The 21647-nt window shown below is 31.4% G+C and overlaps 2 protein-coding genes across 4 annotated transcripts; one reads left to right on the forward strand and one right to left on the reverse strand.

Moving 5' to 3' along the window:
• Positions 1-3562: 3562 nt before the first annotated feature.
• On the forward strand, positions 3563-14781 carry LOC114167138 (protein TSS). Of its 3 annotated transcripts, none has more exons than XM_028052113.1 (24): positions 3563-3659; positions 3926-4007; positions 4130-4197; positions 4379-4471; positions 4604-4676; positions 6726-7055; positions 7166-7230; positions 7319-7450; positions 7687-7728; positions 7813-8334; positions 8416-8570; positions 8794-9301; positions 9830-9892; positions 9985-10086; positions 10335-10652; positions 10728-10820; positions 10914-11015; positions 11113-11217; positions 11520-11653; positions 11743-11926; positions 12010-12141; positions 12284-12396; positions 12485-12560; positions 12917-14781. In XM_028052113.1, exons 2-24 carry the CDS (start codon positions 3938-3940, stop codon positions 14528-14530), a joined length of 5094 nt encoding a protein of 1697 aa, XP_027907914.1. In that variant the 5' UTR covers positions 3563-3659; positions 3926-3937; the 3' UTR covers positions 14531-14781. The 3 variants fall into 3 exon arrangements, with proteins under 3 accessions (XP_027907914.1, XP_027907915.1, XP_027907913.1); XM_028052114.1 differs by having other exon boundaries at positions 4133-4197; XM_028052112.1 differs by lacking the exon at positions 3563-3659 and having other exon boundaries at positions 3680-4007; positions 4133-4197.
• Positions 14782-19756: 4975 nt separating this feature from the next.
• Positions 19757-20724, reverse strand: LOC114167225 (VQ motif-containing protein 11-like). Its single transcript, XM_028052243.1, has one exon. The coding sequence runs from the start codon at positions 20558-20560 to the stop codon at positions 20006-20008; it is 555 nt and encodes a 184-aa protein (XP_027908044.1). The 5' UTR covers positions 20561-20724; the 3' UTR covers positions 19757-20005.
• Positions 20725-21647: the final 923 nt, after the last annotated feature.

Here is a 21647-nt window from a genome sequence, read left to right on the forward strand (position 1 = left end):
CACAACATGTATACATGTATATGTATTAATTTTTATATGTGAAGGAGCCAAAGTATTCATCAAAAGACATAATTGAAAAGGAACTGATCAATGAATCCAATGAAAGGTTTTTAGGGGTAAAAAAGGGAGAAAAATTATGTAAAAATAGTGTGCCAAATAAGTGGGCTATTATATTAAAAGATTATTTTTTGATTCTACAAATCACTTTGACATTAACTTTTTTGTTTATATTATTATTCAATACTAATACCATTTGTTAGAATTTTAATCTTAGTCATTGGAAAATCATGTATCGTTTAAATTGATAAATTTTGAAATAATCGAATTGTAATATTATTTATAATAGTGGTAGGATGAAATTAAATTAAATTAAATACGTTATCTGTAATTAATGAAAAAAATAAATTGTTAAAATTAATGCTATTTATATATATGTTTAATAACTAATATTAATGTTATAAAACAAGTTTAAAAATAGAAAATAAATAATCAATTATTCCGTATAATTAGTTTATTTCTTAATTGTTTTAGTTAAATATTAAATAATAATAATAATAAAAGAAATTTAATTTTTTTCCTAGATCGAAATTTCAATAGAGCATGCACATTATTCTAACTTATAGATTGGTATCCTTTATTGGTAAATGAGACTTAAACTTATTAATGATTACATTTTAATTAAACATAACATAAATTTAGAATTGAATTACTTACCTTAATAATGTTTATACCACAATTTAATGATAGTAGTGGGACGAAAGTTAACTTAATGTTCTTAATTATATATTTAATAAATTATTAAATTGTATAATTTTAATATTGAATACTAATTCATTATTTAATTTTATTATTAATGCTCTTTAATATCAATTTTGATAATTAATTAATAAATGTTTAGCTTAATGCTATTTATGTATAATTTTGATGATTAAATCAATTTCTACAATTTTAATATTAAGCAGTAGTGCATAATTAAAAATTAAAAATAAATAATAACTTTTTAACTATATCTTTATACTTATTTTTTTATTTAAAATAAATACTATTTTAAAATAATAATAATAATAATAATATTTCAACTGCCGTTATTAAATATTGAATTGAACGGAGAAATGCAAGCCTCCTTTCTTAAATAAAATCACACACATTACCGTTACAAACATAAATACACCATAACTATTTTTTTGTTGTGTAAGTAAAAAAATGTATATACTATGATTAAAAACGTTATGTGAAAAATTCGAATATTTTTTTCAATTTAATTTTTTTCAAAACGTAATTAAAATATTATTATTGTATGTTTAAAGTGACGTTAAATATTTTAAAAAAGCTATAAATATAAATTTATAAAATCAATATATAATATAATCAATATATTATCATAATATATACGAATACTTCCATCTTATAAATGGATTTTGTAAAATTGATTTAAATAAAAACATATCTATATATTTTAATTTGATTTAGTAAATCTTAATAACCTTTTAGTCGTAATATTTGTCATATGTTTTATTTTAATTATTTTTAACTCGAGGTAATATTAATATTTATTAAAAGAGTTAGTAGTGATTTTATTATATTAATATATTATTTTATCAAACCATCGTCTCCAAAGAAAAATGTTAAGATTATCTAATGATCACGTCTTTGCTTTAACAGATATCAGTATGAATAAATCAAGTAAAAGATAAACATTAAATAATTGTTAAGACAATAAAATGTATTAAACCTTCTACAAATTTAAAATCTAATCCAACACGAAAGAGTAACACTTGTACGATTTTTTTTTTTTATACAACCTAAATCACTAACAAAATATTATTGACAGTAATTATAAAAGTCAAAACAAAATAATCAAGGTTTTATTTAAAAAATTGCTAACCAATCCATTGGATTGTACATATTTGCATTGCAGAATGGTATCTACAAATATTCGATTCCTCGAAGAAGTTTACTTTATATTTTGTCAATTATTTTGACTCCAATAATTATTCAAATATATATATTTAGATAAACTCTAGTCGTTGAAATCAATTCGCAACTATTTATTTAATTGTTCATATCGTGTTTATATATTTGAAGGGACCACGTTTTGTATAATATTTTGTCGTTTTTTTTTTTCAATTTTAAATTTGGACGGTTATCATTAAGTCAAATGGAGTGTAATTACTCTTAGCCTAGGTAATCACGTTTGAAAAGATTGATCAACTTAATGACCCAAAGTTACATCATTTTCATGCACCAACATTTTTGAAGCTTGTGCTTACTTTATTAGTTTGACATGCTTTTTACCAAGGAACGGAGTTAATGAAAATTAATGAGTATTAATTATATTATGCAGAATATTTGTAGTCATTGAAAGCATACATCAGATGATTTTTTTGAGTACAAATTTTTTTATTGATTTTTTATATTATTATCTGTTGGGTATTAAAAATAGATTGTATTGATATTTTAAATATCTTTTAATATATTTTAAAACGTTAAAATTAATAGTAGTCAGTGTATTATGAAAATACAGTAAAAAAAAAACAACACGTAAAAAATCAGCATAGAATTCAAATTTGTTTCTTTCATATAATAAGAAGTATCTTTGTTATATAATTAATATATATGGATATAAATATTATAAATTATCTTAGAGTAATAATAATAATAATAAATGCAAATAATTTATTGCAAAAGTAATATTAATGTAAATCCTTCTTAATATTTAATCCATGATCTTAAACAACATAATCAAGACAATGAAATATTTTCAGTTCTACAAATGTTGAACAAGAGTAAAAAAAATAATATTTATTATTAAACATACTGTAAAAATTGATGCATTTTATAAATGATTAATAAAAAACACTCAATACTTTTTAATTAGTAGTTTTAAGCCCATAGGAACTACGAACTACATTGAATTTTCTTGATTTTGACAACTACGAACTACATTGAATTTTCTTGATTTTGACAAAATATTTGTGAACTACTTTGATTTTTATTGCACAAAATAAATACATTTGTTTACAAGTATATATTGACATGTTTCAACATAAAAGAAAAGTGATTTTCCAAGTTTTTATATATTAATCTGTTATTTTCTTTGTAAAATAATTCATTAGCATGTAAGATCAAAATAAACAGAAAGTAACTCTTTTAGTATTTGCAAATTGCAGCCATATTTTTCCCTGCCATAGAGATAAAGAAAAAAAAATGATTTAAAATTGCAAGTGATGGACTAAATAGTGAATACAATAGGTAGCAACCAATGAGAAGATGACAAGGTTGGTGCATGAGGTTCAATAATACACACACTGTCAAAAGTTGATTACATGATGGGAGATGGACGGTGTGTGATGACTCTGCACAGGAGCATCAATTGAAGATGCAAACATGTGATAAAACAAAATGAACTCGCCACACGGCAGAGCGCCACGTGGCAGGCAATCAACGGCCAGTTTTGTCTGCACTGGCCATTTTGTCTTTTGCCTGGGCTCAAGTGCATGCCCACCTCAAACTTTGTTATAAGACATTTGCATTGAGATTCACATCACATGGTTCCACAAAAAACACAAAGAGAGAGAGAAAGAGAAAAAAAAAAAAAAAGAAGATATCAAGTTATTAGCAACAAGGAGAGGCTACAATTGCTCTCAAATCCTCAAAAGGTTAAAATTCCATCACCCTTATCCTATCCTCTTCAACCCAAATTACAATATATCACTCACTTCTTCAAAACTTATGTTTCTTTCTTCTCACACTCTTTTCTCCACACTCTTCATTCTTCTTCTTCTTTATCAATCTTTATAACACCTTTTTTAGTATAAAATCTCCTTTTACCACCCAAAGTTTTGGATTGCTGATGAGTTTTCCAAACTAGTGCTCTCAACTTTCTATGCAAAAAAAAAAAAATTACCTTTTGTGTGTGTGGCAGTGTGCAGAAAAAATGCCTCCAAGATCAGGAAAAGGGAAATCAAATAAAGCAAAAGCAGAGAAGAAGAAAAAGGAAGAGAAAGGTGTTGTTTTTTGTGAACATCACCAGATTAGTGTGTGTATATATATATATTGGTGTAGATAATGGAACTGAAAAACTTTTCTGCAATGTCTGTTTGTTGTTGTTGTGTGTTTTCATTTTCAGCAGCAGCAGCACCTTCTCTTGTTGACATCAATGTGGTGACTCCATATGATACCCAAATTCTCTTGAAGGTATGTATATTATTTCACATTCTGAATCAGTTGTGTGTCAATTGAAGGGTTTAAAATTTCATTTTGTAATTGTGTATCATTGAAGGTTTTGTGTATTATTGGAGAATTTAGATTCTCGTTGTGTGTCATTTGACGAGTTTTACATCTCGCTAACGATTTGTGTGATGAAAATTTGCGAAAGGGTATCTCGACTGATAAGATACTCGATGTGAGGAAACTATTGGCTGTGAAGGTGGAGACATGCCATTTCACAAACTATTCTTTATCTCATGAGGTTGGCATTTAAATATTTTTGAAATTATTTATTTATTTATTTATTGAGTTAATATTTTATATTCCTGTGTGAAAAACCCTTCTCAATCTTTATTTATTTTTGTCTCACACATATACTCTGTTCCTTCCTTAGGGTAAAGGTCATAAATTAAATGACAGAGTGGAAATTGTTACCCTAAAGCCATGTCTTCTGAGAATGGTTGAAGGTAGGTGTACTCAACAACATGTTTCCCATTCATTATCAACTACAAATTGTGTCTCATGTGCTTCTGCATTTAGTTTACTCTACCATTTCTGGCTATTTTTGTTCACCACTTTAATCTACTTTCTTCTTTTTTAAGAAGAGGGTAATGAGTTTAATCAGAATTTGCACTGAAATTTCATTTATTTTTTAATTAAGACTCATCGAATGGCTGAAGGGGTAATTGCAAATTTCCATAATGGTGTTGAGTTGGGAGTTGTGAACTGGTTTTGCCATTAAGTTTTTAATCAATGCTTTTAATTTTTTTTTTTTTTTTGGCATTTTTTTTTTACCAATGAAGTTACATGCAAGGATGAACCGGTCAGAATTTTTTATTGTTTATTTATGTTATCTTCTACTATCAGAGTTTCCAAAATATATTAATATTAAAATATAAAAAAAATAATATCTTTTAAAACATTGTCTACTATATTGTATTTTATTATATTTTACGAGGACAATATCCGAAACATAGAGAATCTCGTGATTAACAAGATTTTTTTTTTCTTTTCAAATATTGTGACACAAAGATATTTTAAATGGTAATAACATCATGCTCTTGTTATGTTAAACTTCTTGTATTTTAATGTTAAAGTCTTTGTTCAAAGTTTGAATGTACACTAATGTCAAAAGTTCTTGTTTGAAAAAACTTATTACATTGGTTTTTATAAAGATTTTGTGCTTTATAAATCTCATTGCTTTAATTTTTTTTTTCTTTATATTGGGTTCTATAAAGAGAAATTGTTTTATTTTCCTTTAGATACTTAGTTTTTTTCATCTCCTATTTGGCTTAGTTACATGTGGAGGAATTTCACCTAACATTAGAGGAGACATTGCTCTATAGAATACAACATCTTTTAATACTTCTTAAAACATAGTAGTTTACAACAAATAATGGAATATTTTTTGTGGGCTCCAACTATTTGAAAAAAAAAATAGTGGTTTTTAATGTTCAAATGTACTAATTTTTAAGTGTGCCCTTTATTGAAAAATTAATAAATCATCTAGGAGTAAGTGAAAAACCTTCCAATGTGGTTTTATTTTTAATTTTTATTTTCAAAATGGTTATTTATATTTATGGTGTTTCTTTAAAGCAATGCATACAAAGAAAGAAAAAATCTATTCACTTATTTTGGTATTTGAAAAATACTTTGTTGTCCTTTTCACAAGAGTGAAAATCTATTTTTTGTGTGATACACGTTAATGCTTCGCCCAATATTGTTGTTGCCATTTATTCAAGTTGCATTTCGGTGGAAAACCAAACCCCACTTTTCCTACACCATCGCCATCTCATAATAGCTTCGTGTTGGAATTTAATATATACCAAAATAATTGTATTTTTCTTTTTTATAAATATAAGAGAAAATTAAAAAGAACAATTAAATTTTTAAAGCTATGTTGAAACCAACATGTGATACTAACGTTTTCTGTACGCCCCTTTTTCGATCTTTTCAAATAATTCAAAATTCAAGTATTATTGAAAAATTATTTATGCATCCATAACAGATTTTTTTTAAGTTAAGAATAACCAGTAATTAATTATGGGGTGAAATGATTGTACAATAATTAAAAATAATCATGTGAAAATCATGTGTTTTGTTTTGCCGCATGTTTATTTTATTCTCTCTCAAAATATCAGTGTCACGAAACTCACCGGTGTGATTTCACGTGTCACTGTTCATTTCAATTATTTATACTTGCAGAATGAAATTCTTTGATTAATTATTTATTTAATCATTACGCTATTTTTTTAATCCTTATATTTTAAGTAAATATGTTTTAGTTCTTATATAAACGCTTTTCATTCTAAGTTTTATTCTCTATCATTACAAAATAAAGGTTTTAAAATATAAAAGGTTTTTCCATTTCTAAGAAACTCTGAAGTCGTAATGAATGAAAAAATAATAATGTCGTAGTTTTTGTAGTGAGTTTTTAATAATAAGAAAATCACTGTAAATGATTATTTAAACTTATTTATTATTTATATATTTATTTGTTTGTGTCACTGTGTCAGAGGATTACACAGAGGAGGCCCAAGCAGTTGCGCACGTGCGGAGGGTCTTGGATATTGTGGCATGCACAACAAGGTTCGGTAGGCCCAAAAGGAGTTTACCAAGCCCAGAATCGAGGCCCAAGAAAAACGGGAAGGCCCAACACCAGAACAAGACGAGTTTGAGCCCACCTGAAACACCGAATGGGGAATCCCGGGTCGGGTCACCATCGTCGGAGGCGCCACCGTCGGCGATCTCCGACAATGTGGGGATGAAGGCCATTCACCCGACGCCGAAGCTCTCAGATTTCTACGAGTTCTTCTCCTTGTCTCACCTCTCTCCCCCCATTTTACGTGGGTACCTCTTTCTCTTCACTTTCATTTCTGTTGAACAAACTCATGGGAAAATCACAAGCTTAACAACAATTTAATGGAAAAACATTTTTTTTTTTTGGGTTTTGCAGAATTGAAGAGATGTGAAGTGAAGGATGAAGATGATAGGCGCAAAGGGGATTACTTTCAGCTTCAGGTTTTGGCCTTTTCCTTTGTTACTGATGCATGTTGCATTATGTTATGTGTATCTGACGTGAGAAAATGTTGTTGGTGCGTGAATGAAGGTTAAAATATGCAATGGGAAGGTAATAGAAGTAGTTGTTTCAGAGAAAGGGTTTTACACTGTGGGGAAGCAGTCTCTGCACAGCCACACCTTGGTTGATCTTCTGCAACAGCTCAGCCGAGCCTTTGCTAATGTATGTTTCTCTTTCTTCTTATTCCCAACTTCTTTGCTTCCCCTTTTAGGTTCTTAACTCATTCTATAATATATAAATGGCTATAAACTCTATCTACTGAAGTTGTTCATATTTTGTGCTTTTATTTACATATCTTTCATGTGAAGATATCAGAAAAATAGATATAAGAATCTGATTTTTCTTCAGGGAGTTTGATGTTTTAACTAGCTTTCTAACAAATGACTTGATGAATGTAGGCATATGAATCGTTGATGAAAGCCTTTTTGGAACGTAATAAGGTACACTTTTCATCAAATTAATGAAACTGATTATTATTTGCCTTTCTTTTGAAAACATCTTTCTCTAACAGCATGTTTCTTCAGTTTGGAAATCTTCCATATGGATTCCGAGCAAATACATGGCTTGTCCCTCCATCTGTAGCCGAGTCTCCTTCAAGCTTTCCTTCATTACCCGCGGAGGATGAAAACTGGGGTGGTAATGGTGGTGGCCAAGGAAGAAATGGCGAATTCGATCTTAGACCGTGGGCAACGGATTTTGCAATATTGGCTTCTCTTCCTTGCAAAACTGAGGAGGAGAGAGTAGTCAGGGATAGAAAAGCATTTCTTCTTCACAATCAATTTGTTGATACCTCAATATTTAAGGCTGTTGCAGCTATCCAGCACATCATGGAATCCAACAAAAACATGAAGAATGAATTGAATTCTTCTCCGGGTGCTGTTCTGCATGAAGATCAAATGGGAGACTTGTCCATTACAGTCAAACGTGACATCCAGGATGGAAATAAAAAGCATGATTCTTTGCAAGTTGAATCCATCGTGCAAAAGGAGGATGTTCAGAAGAATTTAATCAAAGGATTGACAGCTGATGAAAGTGTAATTGTTCATGTAAGTGTCAATAACCTGTCCCTCAAGGGTATAGATGAATTGTGATTGTTCATTTTTTTATTTGCTCTTTGTTGAGTACAGGATACTTCTTCCTTGACTGTCGTTGTTGTACACCACTGTGGATATACTGCAACAGTAAAGGTTGTGGGTAATGTGAACATGAGGAAGCCCAAAGTTCGAGACATTGAGATAGACGATCAGCCAGATGGTGGGGCAAATGCTCTCAACATCAACAGGTTTTGAACAATAAACTTTTATGCAAATGTTAACTGTGGATGGATGGTCTGGAAATGGTAGCACTTTTAAGTTGCATATTATGTCAGGCAACATTTGTGTTATCTTTCTCTATTGGTTAATTAGACCCATTTCAATGCAAGCATTGTCACCCATAGAGATTGATCATAATAACAAATTTAGGATGATGTCTGACAAAGTGACACATTTTTGTGATCTATGCAGTTTGAGGCTACTGCTTCACAAGTCTGGATCTGATTCATTAGAAGTGAATGTATCATCCCCATCAATTTCGGATGACGAAGATGCTACTAAAAGCCTTGTTCGAAAGGTTATTCAAGAAGGCATAGAGAAAATAAAGGAGGAGCCAAGTGTTTCAGAAAGGTCTATTAGATGGGAACTTGGTTCCTGTTGGATGCAGCATTTGCAAAAACAGGAAACTTCAACTGATAACAGTTCCAAAAACAAAGAAGATGGAAATGACGTTGAGCAAGCTGTTAAAGGTCTTGGAAAGCAATTTAAATTTTTGAAGAAAAGAGAGAAGAAATCAAATAATGTAGACGGTGCAGATTCTATAGAGCAAAATGATTCTAGACCCGGAGATGTGAATGACAATGCTGATAAAGTTGAGCCGAACAGTGATGACTTGAGTAACTCAAATGAATTAGAGAAACTACTTTCTAAAGAAACATTTTTGCGACTCAAAGAATCTGGAACTGGTCTTCACACGAAGGTTTGTGACGTATTTTGAAGTTTGTGTGCTTCATTTTGGTGTATTCTCATGTTGATACTTTTTTTTGCTTTTTCTATTTGCAACTTTAATGATCAACTTGTTGATACTTTCATGAAGGTTTTGTCTGTATAAGAGTTTCACAAATTTGAGAAGTTTTATAAGTTTAAGAACAACATATTAAGGGGGAGAATTTTGAATAATCTGTTGTGAAAGTGGTTATTGAAAATTGAATGCTTAGTAGAGGTCTTTTAAGAGTATTTAATGGTATATTTTTTGAATAAATTAAGTTCATTAAATGTTAGACACCAACATCACCTCTGGAATGCGATCTACATTTCTTTTTTGAAAATTTTCTAGTACTTTTCTTACATCTTTTGTGACTGTCATTTTCCAATTTTATTACTTTGTCTGTATTTAGTTTGTTTTTGGTATTATTTATGCTGCTATTTTTATGATAATGAATCTTTCATTATCTTTCTTGTACATGTAAGTGTATTAATCATTTCAATTTGTTTCTTCTTGCAACAGTCAGTGGATGAGCTAATCAGCATGGCACACAAGTTTTATGATGAAGTTGCCTTGCCAAAGCTGGTAACATTACATTTTTCAAAGAACTTTACATTTGTTTAAATAACACAAAGGTTGTAGTCAATAATTAAGAACGTAATTTATCAATTTTTTAGGCTATGGACTTTGGATCACTTGAACTTTCTCCTGTGGATGGGCGAACACTGACTGACTTTATGCATTTAAGAGGCTTAAAGATGCGATCTTTGGGTCAAGTGGTGAGAATACTTTTCTCTATTTCTAAGCTTCCTGTAGATATTGGCTAGCTGAGGATTAATTTTCTGGATGTAGTATGTGTAATGTTCTTCCAATCTCCAGAGCCTTTTTTTGAACAGTGTTCAAATATTACCACTATTCTACTGCTTGATAGCTGCTATTGTAATCTAGATATACCTTTCTGGTTTAAGTAGTTTTGGTTATATTATATGGTTTGCTTTTTTTGGTTCTAATTTCATGTGTGAATCAGGTTAAACTTGCTGAGAATCTTCCTCACATACAATCCCTTTGTATTCATGAGATGATTACTCGAGCTTTCAAGCACCAACTTAAAGCAGTTATTGCCTCTGTTGACAATGTAGCTGATCTATCTGCAGCCATTGCATCAACACTAAATTTCTTACTTGGTGGGAGTCGAACAGAAGATAATGATCAAAGTTTGAATGATGATCATAATCTCAAAATTCAATGGCTTCGAACGTTTTTGTCCAAAAGATTTGGGTGGACACTGAATGATGAATTTCAACATTTGAGGAAGCTGTCAATTCTCAGAGGGCTATGTCACAAGGTATTGGCATTTTGTCGTCTTATTCTATTTGTCATACAAGAAGTTTTTATTAATTACCCTTGTTTTTGTTTTCAGGTTGGATTGGAATTATTCCCCAGAGATTATGACATGGAGTCTAGTAAGCCCTTTGGGAAAAATGATATTATCAGCTTGGTTCCTGTTTGCAAGGTGAGGTCATGTTTATGTAACAGTCTCTAGATCTATGTTATGTGTAAATGTATAATTTATTGAACCATTTACACAGAAGATCATTTTTTACAGCATGTAGGGTGCTCCTCAATTGATGGACGCAATTTGTTGGAGGCTTCAAAAATTGCTCTTGATAAAGGAAAGCTTGAGGATGCTGTAAATTATGGAACAAAGGTACAAATCACTTTCTTCGGTGTCTGGATAATACATCCTTTTTAAAGTTTACTAGTTATAAATATGGCGGTGTTTTGACAATACTATCATATTGCAGGCATTGGCTAAAATGATGGTTGTTTGTGGACCCTATCATCGAAATACTGCAAGTGCATATAGTCTTCTAGCTGTGGTTCTCTACCACACAGGAGATTTTAACCAGGTAACAATAATTCAGTTTTGTCTAAGCTATAGTAGAAATCTGAAATTTTTATCTGAAATTTTTCTTGATACATAGTTTAAGCTAAGATAGTCGGAGAAAATATTGTTTCTTTTGTCCTAAGCTACTAGGGGAAAGAGATGAAAGCAAGAGAAAAGGGGAAAGCATGTTAAAGACTTTCTGAACCTAAATATGATAGTGAATCAACACATTTTAGTGAGGACCTGTGTAGTATCTTTAACTCTTTATGTAGTGATTGGTAAAAGATTTGGAACAAATATCAACTTTTATTATTCTTTATTTAGGCCACCATTTATCAGCAAAAGGCCTTGGATATAAATGAGAGGGAGCTTGGTCTTGACCACCCTGACACTATGAAAAGCTACGGGGATCTTTCTGTTTTCTATTATCGTTTGCAACACATTGAGCTGGCTCTGAAGTAAGTTAAACTTTATTGAGTTCCTTGGATGCTTATATTTTTCTGCTTGATATTCTGAAATTACTATTTAATCATGTCCCTTTTCACAGGTATGTTAATCGTGCTCTATTCCTTCTTCACTTTACATGTGGGCTGTCTCATCCAAACACAGCTGCAACATATATAAATGTGGCTATGATGGAAGAGGGCATGGGAAATGTTCATGTGGCACTGAGATACTTGCATGAAGCTCTTAAATGCAACAAAAGATTGTTAGGAGCAGATCATATACAGGTCTCTCTCTCTCTTTCCATCCCTCCTTTTTCTCCCTTCCCCTATAGATGGAAGTGTTTTATACAGAATTTTTCATGTTATAGACTGCTGCTAGCTACCACGCCATAGCTATAGCTCTTTCATTGATGGATGCATTTTCTCTGAGTGTGCAACATGAGCAAACTACACTAAAGATACTTCAAGCAAAGCTTGGATCAGAAGACCTTCGTACACAGGTATTTTCCTTTTCTGATGGTATTACTAGTATAAGCGAAAGAGTACCTATCTAGGATTGAACTAAGGATTAACAAATTATGGGGTTTGATAGTTGGTTTTTTCTAATCTTAACAATTTTCTTTAAACAAATCCCCAATGCAGGATGCTGCGGCATGGCTTGAGTATTTTGAATCAAAAGCCATAGAGCAGCAGGAAGCAGCTAAAAATGGAACTCCAAAGCCTGATGCATCCATTGCAAGTAAAGGTCACCTTAGGTACTAACATGGTATCCCCATTTACCGTGTTTTAAACAGGTTATATTTCAAGGTACACATACATATTTATTTAAGCCTTTTCTTGCAGTGTGTCAGATCTCTTGGATTTTATCAGTCCTGATCCGAAAAGAAATGATGCACAGAGAAAACAGAGGCGTGCAAAGGTGGGTAAAATTTTTTCTAGATGATGGCTTGCTTGTGACCAATGCCTCTCTTGATATGCTATATGGTAACTTATGATTTTTCTCTTGATTAAATACCTTGAGTTCCGGTTCCATTGACCACGTGCCTTTCATCAAGTACTGCCCTTAAGGGAAGACTATATTCCAAAGATTTTGGAAGTTTTATCCTTTATTAAAGTCAAGTTTGAACGGCATGCAACATATTACATTTTTTTGGAGTTAGCTTATAGTTTTAGGGGAAGTGCTAGAATAGTCTAATTTCAAATTAGAAGTACTTTTGACAACATTTTAGAACATTTACCATATTTTATATTTCACATATCGCTTTTATTTCCCAGTTGCTCCCAGCAAGTGATAACAGTCAAGAACCTGAAGATGCAGTAGCTGAGGAGAGCATTGTTTTTTATGACTCAAGAGATGCTCCAAGCATGGTAGAAGAGAATATAGAAGAAACCAATGACACACGTGATTCTCAAATACCAAAAGAAAATGGTGATTTCACAAGTTACAGGCCAGTGACAAGTGAAGTTGTTTATGAGGCATCCTCAGATGAGGGTTGGCAAGAAGCAAATTCAAAAGGGCGATCAGGAAATGCTGCTAACCGCAAGTTCGGCCACAAAAAGCGACCTCTTCTATCAAAGCTCAGCATCAATGGTTCTAATAATTACATTTACAGGGAAAGCAGTTCTAGGAATGAGATTACTTCACCACCACAAAGAGGAGTTCCTAGAGCAATTTCAGACATGTCATCTCCGTCTAGACAACCAAAAGCTCGAAACATCGCTTTGACCGAGGATTCTGTTAATTATCCAACAAAAAATTCTGTGTCAAAAATTTCATCTCCAGCATCTCTAAGTTCCTTGGCTTCAAAGTCTATATCTTACAAAGAAGTAGCTCTGGCTCCACCAGGTACAGTTTTAAAGCCACTGTTGGAAAAGGCTGAGATGGAGAAGATTAATGCTGAAGATGAGACATGCAGCAGTCTACCTGTGACATCAACCAACGAAGGTACGTGCCGAAGTTCCATAGTTAATGCAGTTTCTGAGCATGATGAAACAGAGGAAACTCAAGAAATTGAACCTCAACAAGAAAATTCTGCATTGGAAGCTGAGAAGGTTTCCCTTGCTTCTTCTGATCAGGAAAAACCTACAGAAACAAATGGCAGTAAGCTTTCAGCTGCGGCCAAACCTTTCAATCCAGGAATGTTGTCCATGTCTCACCATTTAAATTCAGGTTCCTTCACTAGCGTGTATGATACAGATGTTAGTCAAGGCATGCATGTGGAGCCAGTGTTTCCCCCTGCTGTTGCCAGGGTCCCTTGTGGACCTAGATCACCTCTATATTACAGAACCAACTATACTTTCCGCATGAAACATGGTTTTAGTAAAAGCCAAACACCTACCGGAGAAAGAACCGGATTTGGATCTCCAAGAATAATGAATCCTCATGCGCCTGAGTTTGTTCCCAGAAGTGCTTCTCAGATAGAAACCAATGATTCTAATTCAAATGTTTCTGATGACATGGCAGAAAAAAATGAAAATTTTGCTGAAATCAAGGCAAGTCCCACAAAAAACAGTATTTCTGAATCCGAGAAGTCCGAGATAGCAAGGCAGATATTGCTCAGTTTTTTAGTGAAATCTGTCAAGGAAAATATTGATTCTGTGGATGAATCTAACAACAGTGAAGGAAAAGTTGGGAAGTTTGAAAATTGTGATGATGAAGTAGCTAAAGACAGTGCTGTCATAAACATTATGTATGGAAATGAAGAAAAGAGTAAGGCAGTGCCTCATTCCAGTGATAGTGATGAGCAAGAGACATTAGGTGTTAGTGAAAAAAAGAATGGTGATGAAGGGTTCATAGTTGTCTCAAAGAGGAGGAAAAACAGGCAGAAGATCACAAATGGAGTCACAGAATTGTACAACCAACAGTCCATTTGTGCATCAGTTCGTTAAATAGAGTTGAGTTGAATAACCAATATGGCTTCTCCATCTGAGTGTTTGTCTGGCCAAAAGCTCTGGACATCATATTGTTTATAGTATATAACTTAATGGCCTAGAATTTTGGTCACTCAATTCATTTTTGTTTTCTGTCAATATAATAAGTCCCTTCTGGATTTGTTTATTTTCTATATAATAAGTTTTGTTCTGAAACTTAAGAAATTGTTTAATCAATAAAAATGCTGATTAGCAACATGATTTCAGTACTGATGTTGATTCTGTTGCCGGAATAATTTCATTTCACATTTGGACTTGAACATAGTTTCTTGTTCTTTCTTCTTCTTAGCTGAACTTAATTCTTCTTCTTAGATGAACTTAATTCTTCTTCTTATCTGAACTTGTGCATCGTTTTATTTTCATGGCCTTTTTGCCAAGCTAATAGGACCTAGTTTCTACCTTGCTTGTAATTGGCCATACATGAGCAGCACAAAGTTGGATGAATTTAATTATGGGTTAAGTATGATTTTAGTTCCGGCATGTGAAATTAGAATTCGTCTTTCTGTTAACCTTTGATACATTTTGATTTTTAAATTTTAAAAGTGAATAGGTATAGTCATTTTAAGCCAATGACATAATTTTTTTAGGCTTGTTGAATGCTGTTTTAAGATGACATTTGAGTTGAAATGTGTCAAAACGGTGCAAACAACTGAAATGACATCCTAAAACGTATTTGACATGTAAATAAATTTAATGTAGCTGGGTTATGATAACTATATCTATTTATTTTTAAAGTTTGAAGACCAAAATGTATTAAGTTTGAGACAGTGACGAATTTCAAATTTTGTGATCAAGATTAGAGACTAAAATTATATTTCACCCTATAGAAAGAGTGGTCTTTATTAGCAAAGTAAGCCTTTTATTTTCCCTTTTATAGAATGCAGGTATTTCCACATTAGACACTTCTACTCTATAGTATCATTATAGGCAGTAATGTTTAGTCTCTCCAAATATGTAATGCAGCTATATGTCTAAAACTTAAACTCCAAAATCATTGATTAAACAGGAACAATATTACACCCATTATTGATCCATGTTTTGGGTGGTAAAATGAAATTAACTACAGAATTATGAATGCTAGTATGACTTAAGGGTGATGCGTGTCAGAAAAAATTGACAGCAAAATTTAGTGTTCAGTCATTTTCTCAAGCTTAAATGGGAGTCCAAATGCAGAGCATGGTTGTTGAATATTATCCACAACTAGAAGAAATGATGTTTAGTTTTGTTGTGAAGTGGCTCAAGGGTATGGGGTCTTTTTAATGGACTCAATGTGGGAAGCAAATCATGATCCTAACCATCTGTGAAATTAAATTCAACAACACTTAACCCCATTGAGAGGATTATGATAGTTAACCAAATCAGTCATGTCATGTATTTTTCTTTTTTTCTCTACCCCAGCTTGTTATATTCACATAATGTGAAAACTAAACGAGTCCAGATTCTTCATTGATTTTTTTGTGCTGTTTTATGTTGAGCATTAAAAATACACTGCATTGATATTTTAAATATTTTTTTAATATATTTTAAAACTGTATTGATATTTTAAATATCCTTTTAATATATTTTAAAACATCAAAATCAGTGTATTATAAAAACACGTAGAGGAACAACAACAAAAACAGCATAAAATCTAAATTCAAACTAAATACCGATTAAGAAATACAGAGTAATAAAATAAAATACTGTTTTTAATTTGCTCTTTGTTGATAAGAAAGGAGTCCAATACCACATTAAAAAATAGTTTTACTTTAATTATGAAGATGTTTAAAAAATAGGTTATAATATAAGCATTGCATAGCAGAATAGCTTGAAGGTGAATACACAGAGAGCAATCATTATTGTCATCATGGTGCATCATATTTGTCTGTGACTTTTGGATGGTGGGTTCTCTAAACTTTGTTTGTCAAAAAAGTGTATAAAAAAAAGGCCAAAGTTAATGAGTGATTAACACTAAAATATTCTATATGAATGTTATGCACCTATTTTTTTTGTTGGATTCTGAGAGATGCACCTGTTCAATCACTAACAAAGCCAAAATATTCGCAGTAAATTATTACGAATCTGTGCGTATAACATTTGTGAAGAATCTGAGTGCAACATGATTTTGCTATCCTCATTTTAATAAGTGTATGTATTGTCCAATTAGTGATATGAAAACGTCCAAGTTGGTTAAATTTTTAGATAATACACAAAAAAATTAATCATTAATGAGATACGAATCGCTTTTAAAGAATGTTAAGAAATAGAATATATATATATATATATATATATATATATATATATATATATAATCTTACAAAAATTAACTTATATTATTTCTAATTAATGTAGGACTTTCAATATATCCTCTGGAATATTAGCTATTAATGAGTGGTCCAATAAAAGTCTGATGGCGTGTGAAATAATAGATCCAACAAATAACAAATTTTATTATGATAGACCTTAATGCATGATTCTAATATCATATTAACAAATGAACTTTAGATCTAATTCAATTTCACATAGTGAGATTTACAAACATTTATATACTATAAATTTGGATTATGTATTATATGTATTTTGTCTAACTAGTAATATGAAAACCTCAAAACTGTTGAAAATTTTTAGATCACATGCTCATTTCAACAACTTCACACTTAAAGTACCCTAGAATAGCAGCAAGTGATGATTAATAATGAGTTGAATTAGTAGCACTAGGGTTAAATGCATGCATCTACAAATTGATCACAAATTGATCACAAGTAGGACCCTAAATTATGAAATGTTACCCAAAAATTGAGGGAAAAAAAACGGTTCAAGAATTGTTTTCTCTGTTAGGGTTTGATACTGTATCACACTCTGAAGAGAAAAGTTCAAGTGTCTAAGTTGATCTCATTAATAATTCAAGTGAGATAAGAACTTATGTGTAACATTGCCAACCCAATAGATAAAAGCATGTGACTAGAAATTTCCATAATCATAAATATTTTTGGAAATAAAACATCACTTTCAAACTAAAATGTGTACTTCTTCTACCTTTTCTTCCTTTCCTTTGTGTATAGTTTTGGAAGAAAGTGATAGACACACACCATGGATATAATTTTAAAATCAACATTATAAATTTTGTCAATATATATTTAATCCAATCCAGTCCTATTTATCGAAAAATATTTATGTAGTTATTTTTTGTGTGACATAAATGTAATAAGTAATCATTTATATCACACAAAAAATCACTATATTAAGTGTTTTTCAAAATAATTATTCAAAATAGTGTTTGGCGGACAACATTAGATTTTTTTTGAAGGAAAAACTTGATACAAATATATTAATAAGATTAGAAATATTAAAATATTTTCAGACAAATTATTAATATGGATAAACTTGTTTTAACACATAAATTAAAAAGAGAATTTTTATTTGTATTCTCACCTAAGACTCTAAATAGAAGTTGGTGGTGGAATGATTGTGAAATAAACATTGGTAATGATTGTGTGGTCTAACTAAAACCAGAGACCCTATACCTCCTTCCCTATAAAATTAGTTTAGAGTGGTACTTCCATATTTGATGAAAATGAACTTGTAAGATTTATTATTATTATTATTATTTATTGCTTTTTGTGGAATAAAATTTTGTCTTATTGATTTGTTTGGTTGTAACTATGAATAAAATAAGATACTTTGTGGGAATGAAGAAGGTAAATTTTAGAAAATAATGAGAAATGTAACACTCGTACTTACTTATTTGGTGTATTTTTTATGCAAATTAATCAATTTTTTTCTTAATTTTACTTTTTTCCTAATTTTATTTGACTAAATAATTAAATTTATAATTTTTTCCATGATACTTTTATCTTAACTTATTTTTTCTTTGTTCTATTTTTTTATATTTCTCTAATCAAAAGCAAATAAACAAATGCTAAATTTCTAAAAACAGTAAACAAACAATATATGTTTTATATCTTTATATATATATATATATATATATATATATATATATATATATATATATATATATATATATATATATATATATATATATATAAACTTAACTTTTTTCTTATTATCAAAATATATTTTTTCATATGTTATAATAATTATTAAGGGTGTGAAATAATGTTTAACTAGATTCCACAAAATAACTTAATAAGATAAAGTTTATTCTCACTTTATATATATATATATATATATATATATATATATATTTTGTAAATTATTATTCTCATTTATATATTATAAATTATTATTATCTTTACTCGAGGTTAGATATCTTACACATCTCTTTGTATTCAGGATATCAGGAATGAAAATCGATGAGAACTTAATAGCGAATGGTATGATAGGTCTGAATCTCATCTTAATTTCGATAAATCAACTCATCAAGATAAGTTTATCCTTACTTATATACTCCTAACTAATGTAAAATCACTAATACACCTACTGACCTAGACATATTATGCGCTTACATTAATAAAATCATTTATTTCATCTAGTGTGAGAATCAAGAGAAAACTAATTATAGTTCAATCTCATTGATTCTATAAGATATAAAATTATATAGTCTAGTTTGATCTTATCTTCAATATACTTATAATCTTCAATACACACCTTTATGTTGAGGACATTGTAGATATCTAAAGTAAAAATTGAAAGAAACCTCATAATATATGATAAAAAAAATTAGAATATCGACTTTAGTAGACTCCTAATGACATTAATATTATATTAATATAATAAAATTTAAGTTTCACACGTTGTCCACATGTTCAATGCATTTAGTAAAAAAATTAATGTTCCATAAACCATATTTCACATAATAAAATGAAGCTTATACGAGTTAAACCATATTTATAAAAAAGTTGAAAAATATATGTAAAGAGGAGTACTTATATCAACCATAGTGAAAATGAGAAACTCCGATGTTTCATAAACTTCATCACCAGATTAATTAAAATACACTAAAATGTGTATCAAACTGAATTAGTTTCTCGATTTTTATTAGTCTTTATATTACATTAAATGAGCCAATTATCATGATATTAAAAGATATATAAAGGTTGATCCATTATAATTTTTTAATTCAGTTTTCTCTTATTTCCATTTTACTGTCCTTCAAAAAAACCATAGTCTCCTGAATGGTCTTGTTGGTAAAGTCAACTTTTATTTTTTTTAATGATAAAAATAAAAGTTCGAGTTGAGAAGACATTATTGAGCCGTATAGTTTTGGATTAAAGCATTAATTGCAGAGTTTCTTAAAAAGTGCACTGTGGAATTCTCCTTAAAAAGGAAAAACAAAGTGCATTAAGAAACCGTATCAGCATCTAAACTACCCAACCAAAGTTTCTTCACGCATACGTACATACATACACCACACGCCATACTCGTACATACATACATTTATACATACTCCTATCCAAACACAACATTAAACAAATCATTCATTCATAAAAATGGTTAATTGAGGTGGTGGTGGTGGTGGGTGGCGGCGGCGGCGGCGGTGGGAGAATGCAGAGGGAAGAGTGGTAATAGTTCAGGAGGTTGAGAGGCTCTGGGGGTGGAGAGAGGGGAGGGGTGCAAGTAGAATCCTTTTTCCGCAATCGCTCTCTCTTCTTCTTCCTCGTGCGGCGTGCGTGGGCTCCCACGCGCCAGCATCATCTCGAGTGGGGAAACGGGGGAGGCCATGACGAGGTTCTCGCATGTTCTGTTTCGGAGAAGGGACACGTTGTTGGAGGAGACCATGAGGACGGGGAGGTCAAGGTTTTTGGCGGCGGCGTTGCGGCGCTCGTGGAGCTTGAAGTTGGGCCTTTTTGGGCCGACCAGGGGAGATTGGGCCGCCAGCCGCGAGGGAAGTGTGAGGGGCAGTTTTGGGGCGGCCGGGTCGTCGGAGGCGCCGGTGAGTTTCTGGACGACGGCGCGGAAGTTGGACGGGTCCGCTTGGACGAAGGTGGTGTTCGGGGTTGTGGGGTCGGCGGCGTAGGTGGTGGCGGCGGCGGCGGCGGAAGAAGCCATGTGATGTAAAAACAATGTCAAACGTTGTTGTTTATTGTTGAGGAAGCGGGAAAAGAGGAATGAAAAGTGGGGTTTTATAAGAAGAGAGAAACGGGGTTTCTTCGGGTTGGTGTGTGGCTATGGGTCCGTTTGGTTTCACCCAAAATCAAAAACAAAAGAAAGCAACAGATTCTATGGATTTGGAGAGAAAAGTTAGAGGGAGTGTATCACTTTTTCTCAAAAGACACAAACAACCTTCACTTCACTGCATATAATTTTATTTTTTTTCATTATTATTCCAATAACAGTTTTTAAGTTTTCTGCTACATTTCTGAAATTTAGTAGCAGTTGATTTTTAAATATGTGTGAAGTTTTCTGAACAAATGCAGTGTTAATGTAATCTTGCTTTGCTTCAATGTGTTGAATGGCGTGTGGTAGAAGTGTGAGATATGTATGAAGTCAGAAGAAAAAAAAACTGATACTTTAATACATGTAATTCTGTAACGGTTAAGCTGAGAAAAATATACTTCACATGCAAGAAGTGTTTCAGGAAAGAAAGAGTGAGATTAATATAATGAAAAACATTAATCTGATATTTGTATCTTGGTAGTGTATTCAGAACTCTAAAACTGTTTATTACGTAATTCTGCATGAAAAAGAAAAAAGATGAGATTTATGGTTGAGTGATTTAGCAGCAGTTCCACACACCACACTAAACAACAGTGTTTTGTTTCTTACTGTGCTGTTTTCTGATGAAAAGTTGGGGTAAAATCTTTGGGTACTATTACGTATATACAATAACATAATAACGCAGCTTTTTTAAAAGAAGAAACGAGAGAAGCTTTTTCTGATGAGTGGAACTTTGTATCTTTCTTTTATCCTTGCAAGTGAAAATTCATTATCATGACATGATTGACATCGAGTTAAGTTACCTTTTTAATGCGAGTATTATTCAAGTTTGTCGCAAAAATCACGTGAAAACCTTCAAACTTGGTTTCAATTACTGGTGGTGATTAATTTAAGAACTTGTTTAATCAGAGGGTGAAGCACTTGAGCACTGCACATGGGCATGCATGAAAAGTGTGAGTGGAGTGCAATAAGAAAAAAT

Source organism: Vigna unguiculata, chromosome 10 (genome assembly GCF_004118075.2).
Source record: "Vigna unguiculata cultivar IT97K-499-35 chromosome 10, ASM411807v1, whole genome shotgun sequence".
NCBI lineage: Eukaryota > Viridiplantae > Streptophyta > Magnoliopsida > Fabales > Fabaceae > Vigna > Vigna unguiculata.

Excerpts from the sequence above, each read along its gene's own strand:
- LOC114167138 (XM_028052112.1), top strand. The coding sequence starts at position 3,887 with ATGCAAAAAAAAAAAAATTACCTTTTGTGTGTGTGGCAGTGTGCAGAA. Across the intron at positions 4,198-4,378 it reads ATACCCAAATTCTCTTGAAG|GGTATCTCGACTGATAAGAT; the intron begins GTATGTATATTA and ends AATTTGCGAAAG. Across the intron at positions 4,472-4,603 it reads ACTATTCTTTATCTCATGAG|GGTAAAGGTCATAAATTAAA; the intron begins GTTGGCATTTAA and ends TTCCTTCCTTAG.
- LOC114167225 (XM_028052243.1), bottom strand. The coding sequence starts at position 20,560 with ATGGCTTCTTCCGCCGCCGCCGCCGCCACCACCTACGCCGCCGACCCC.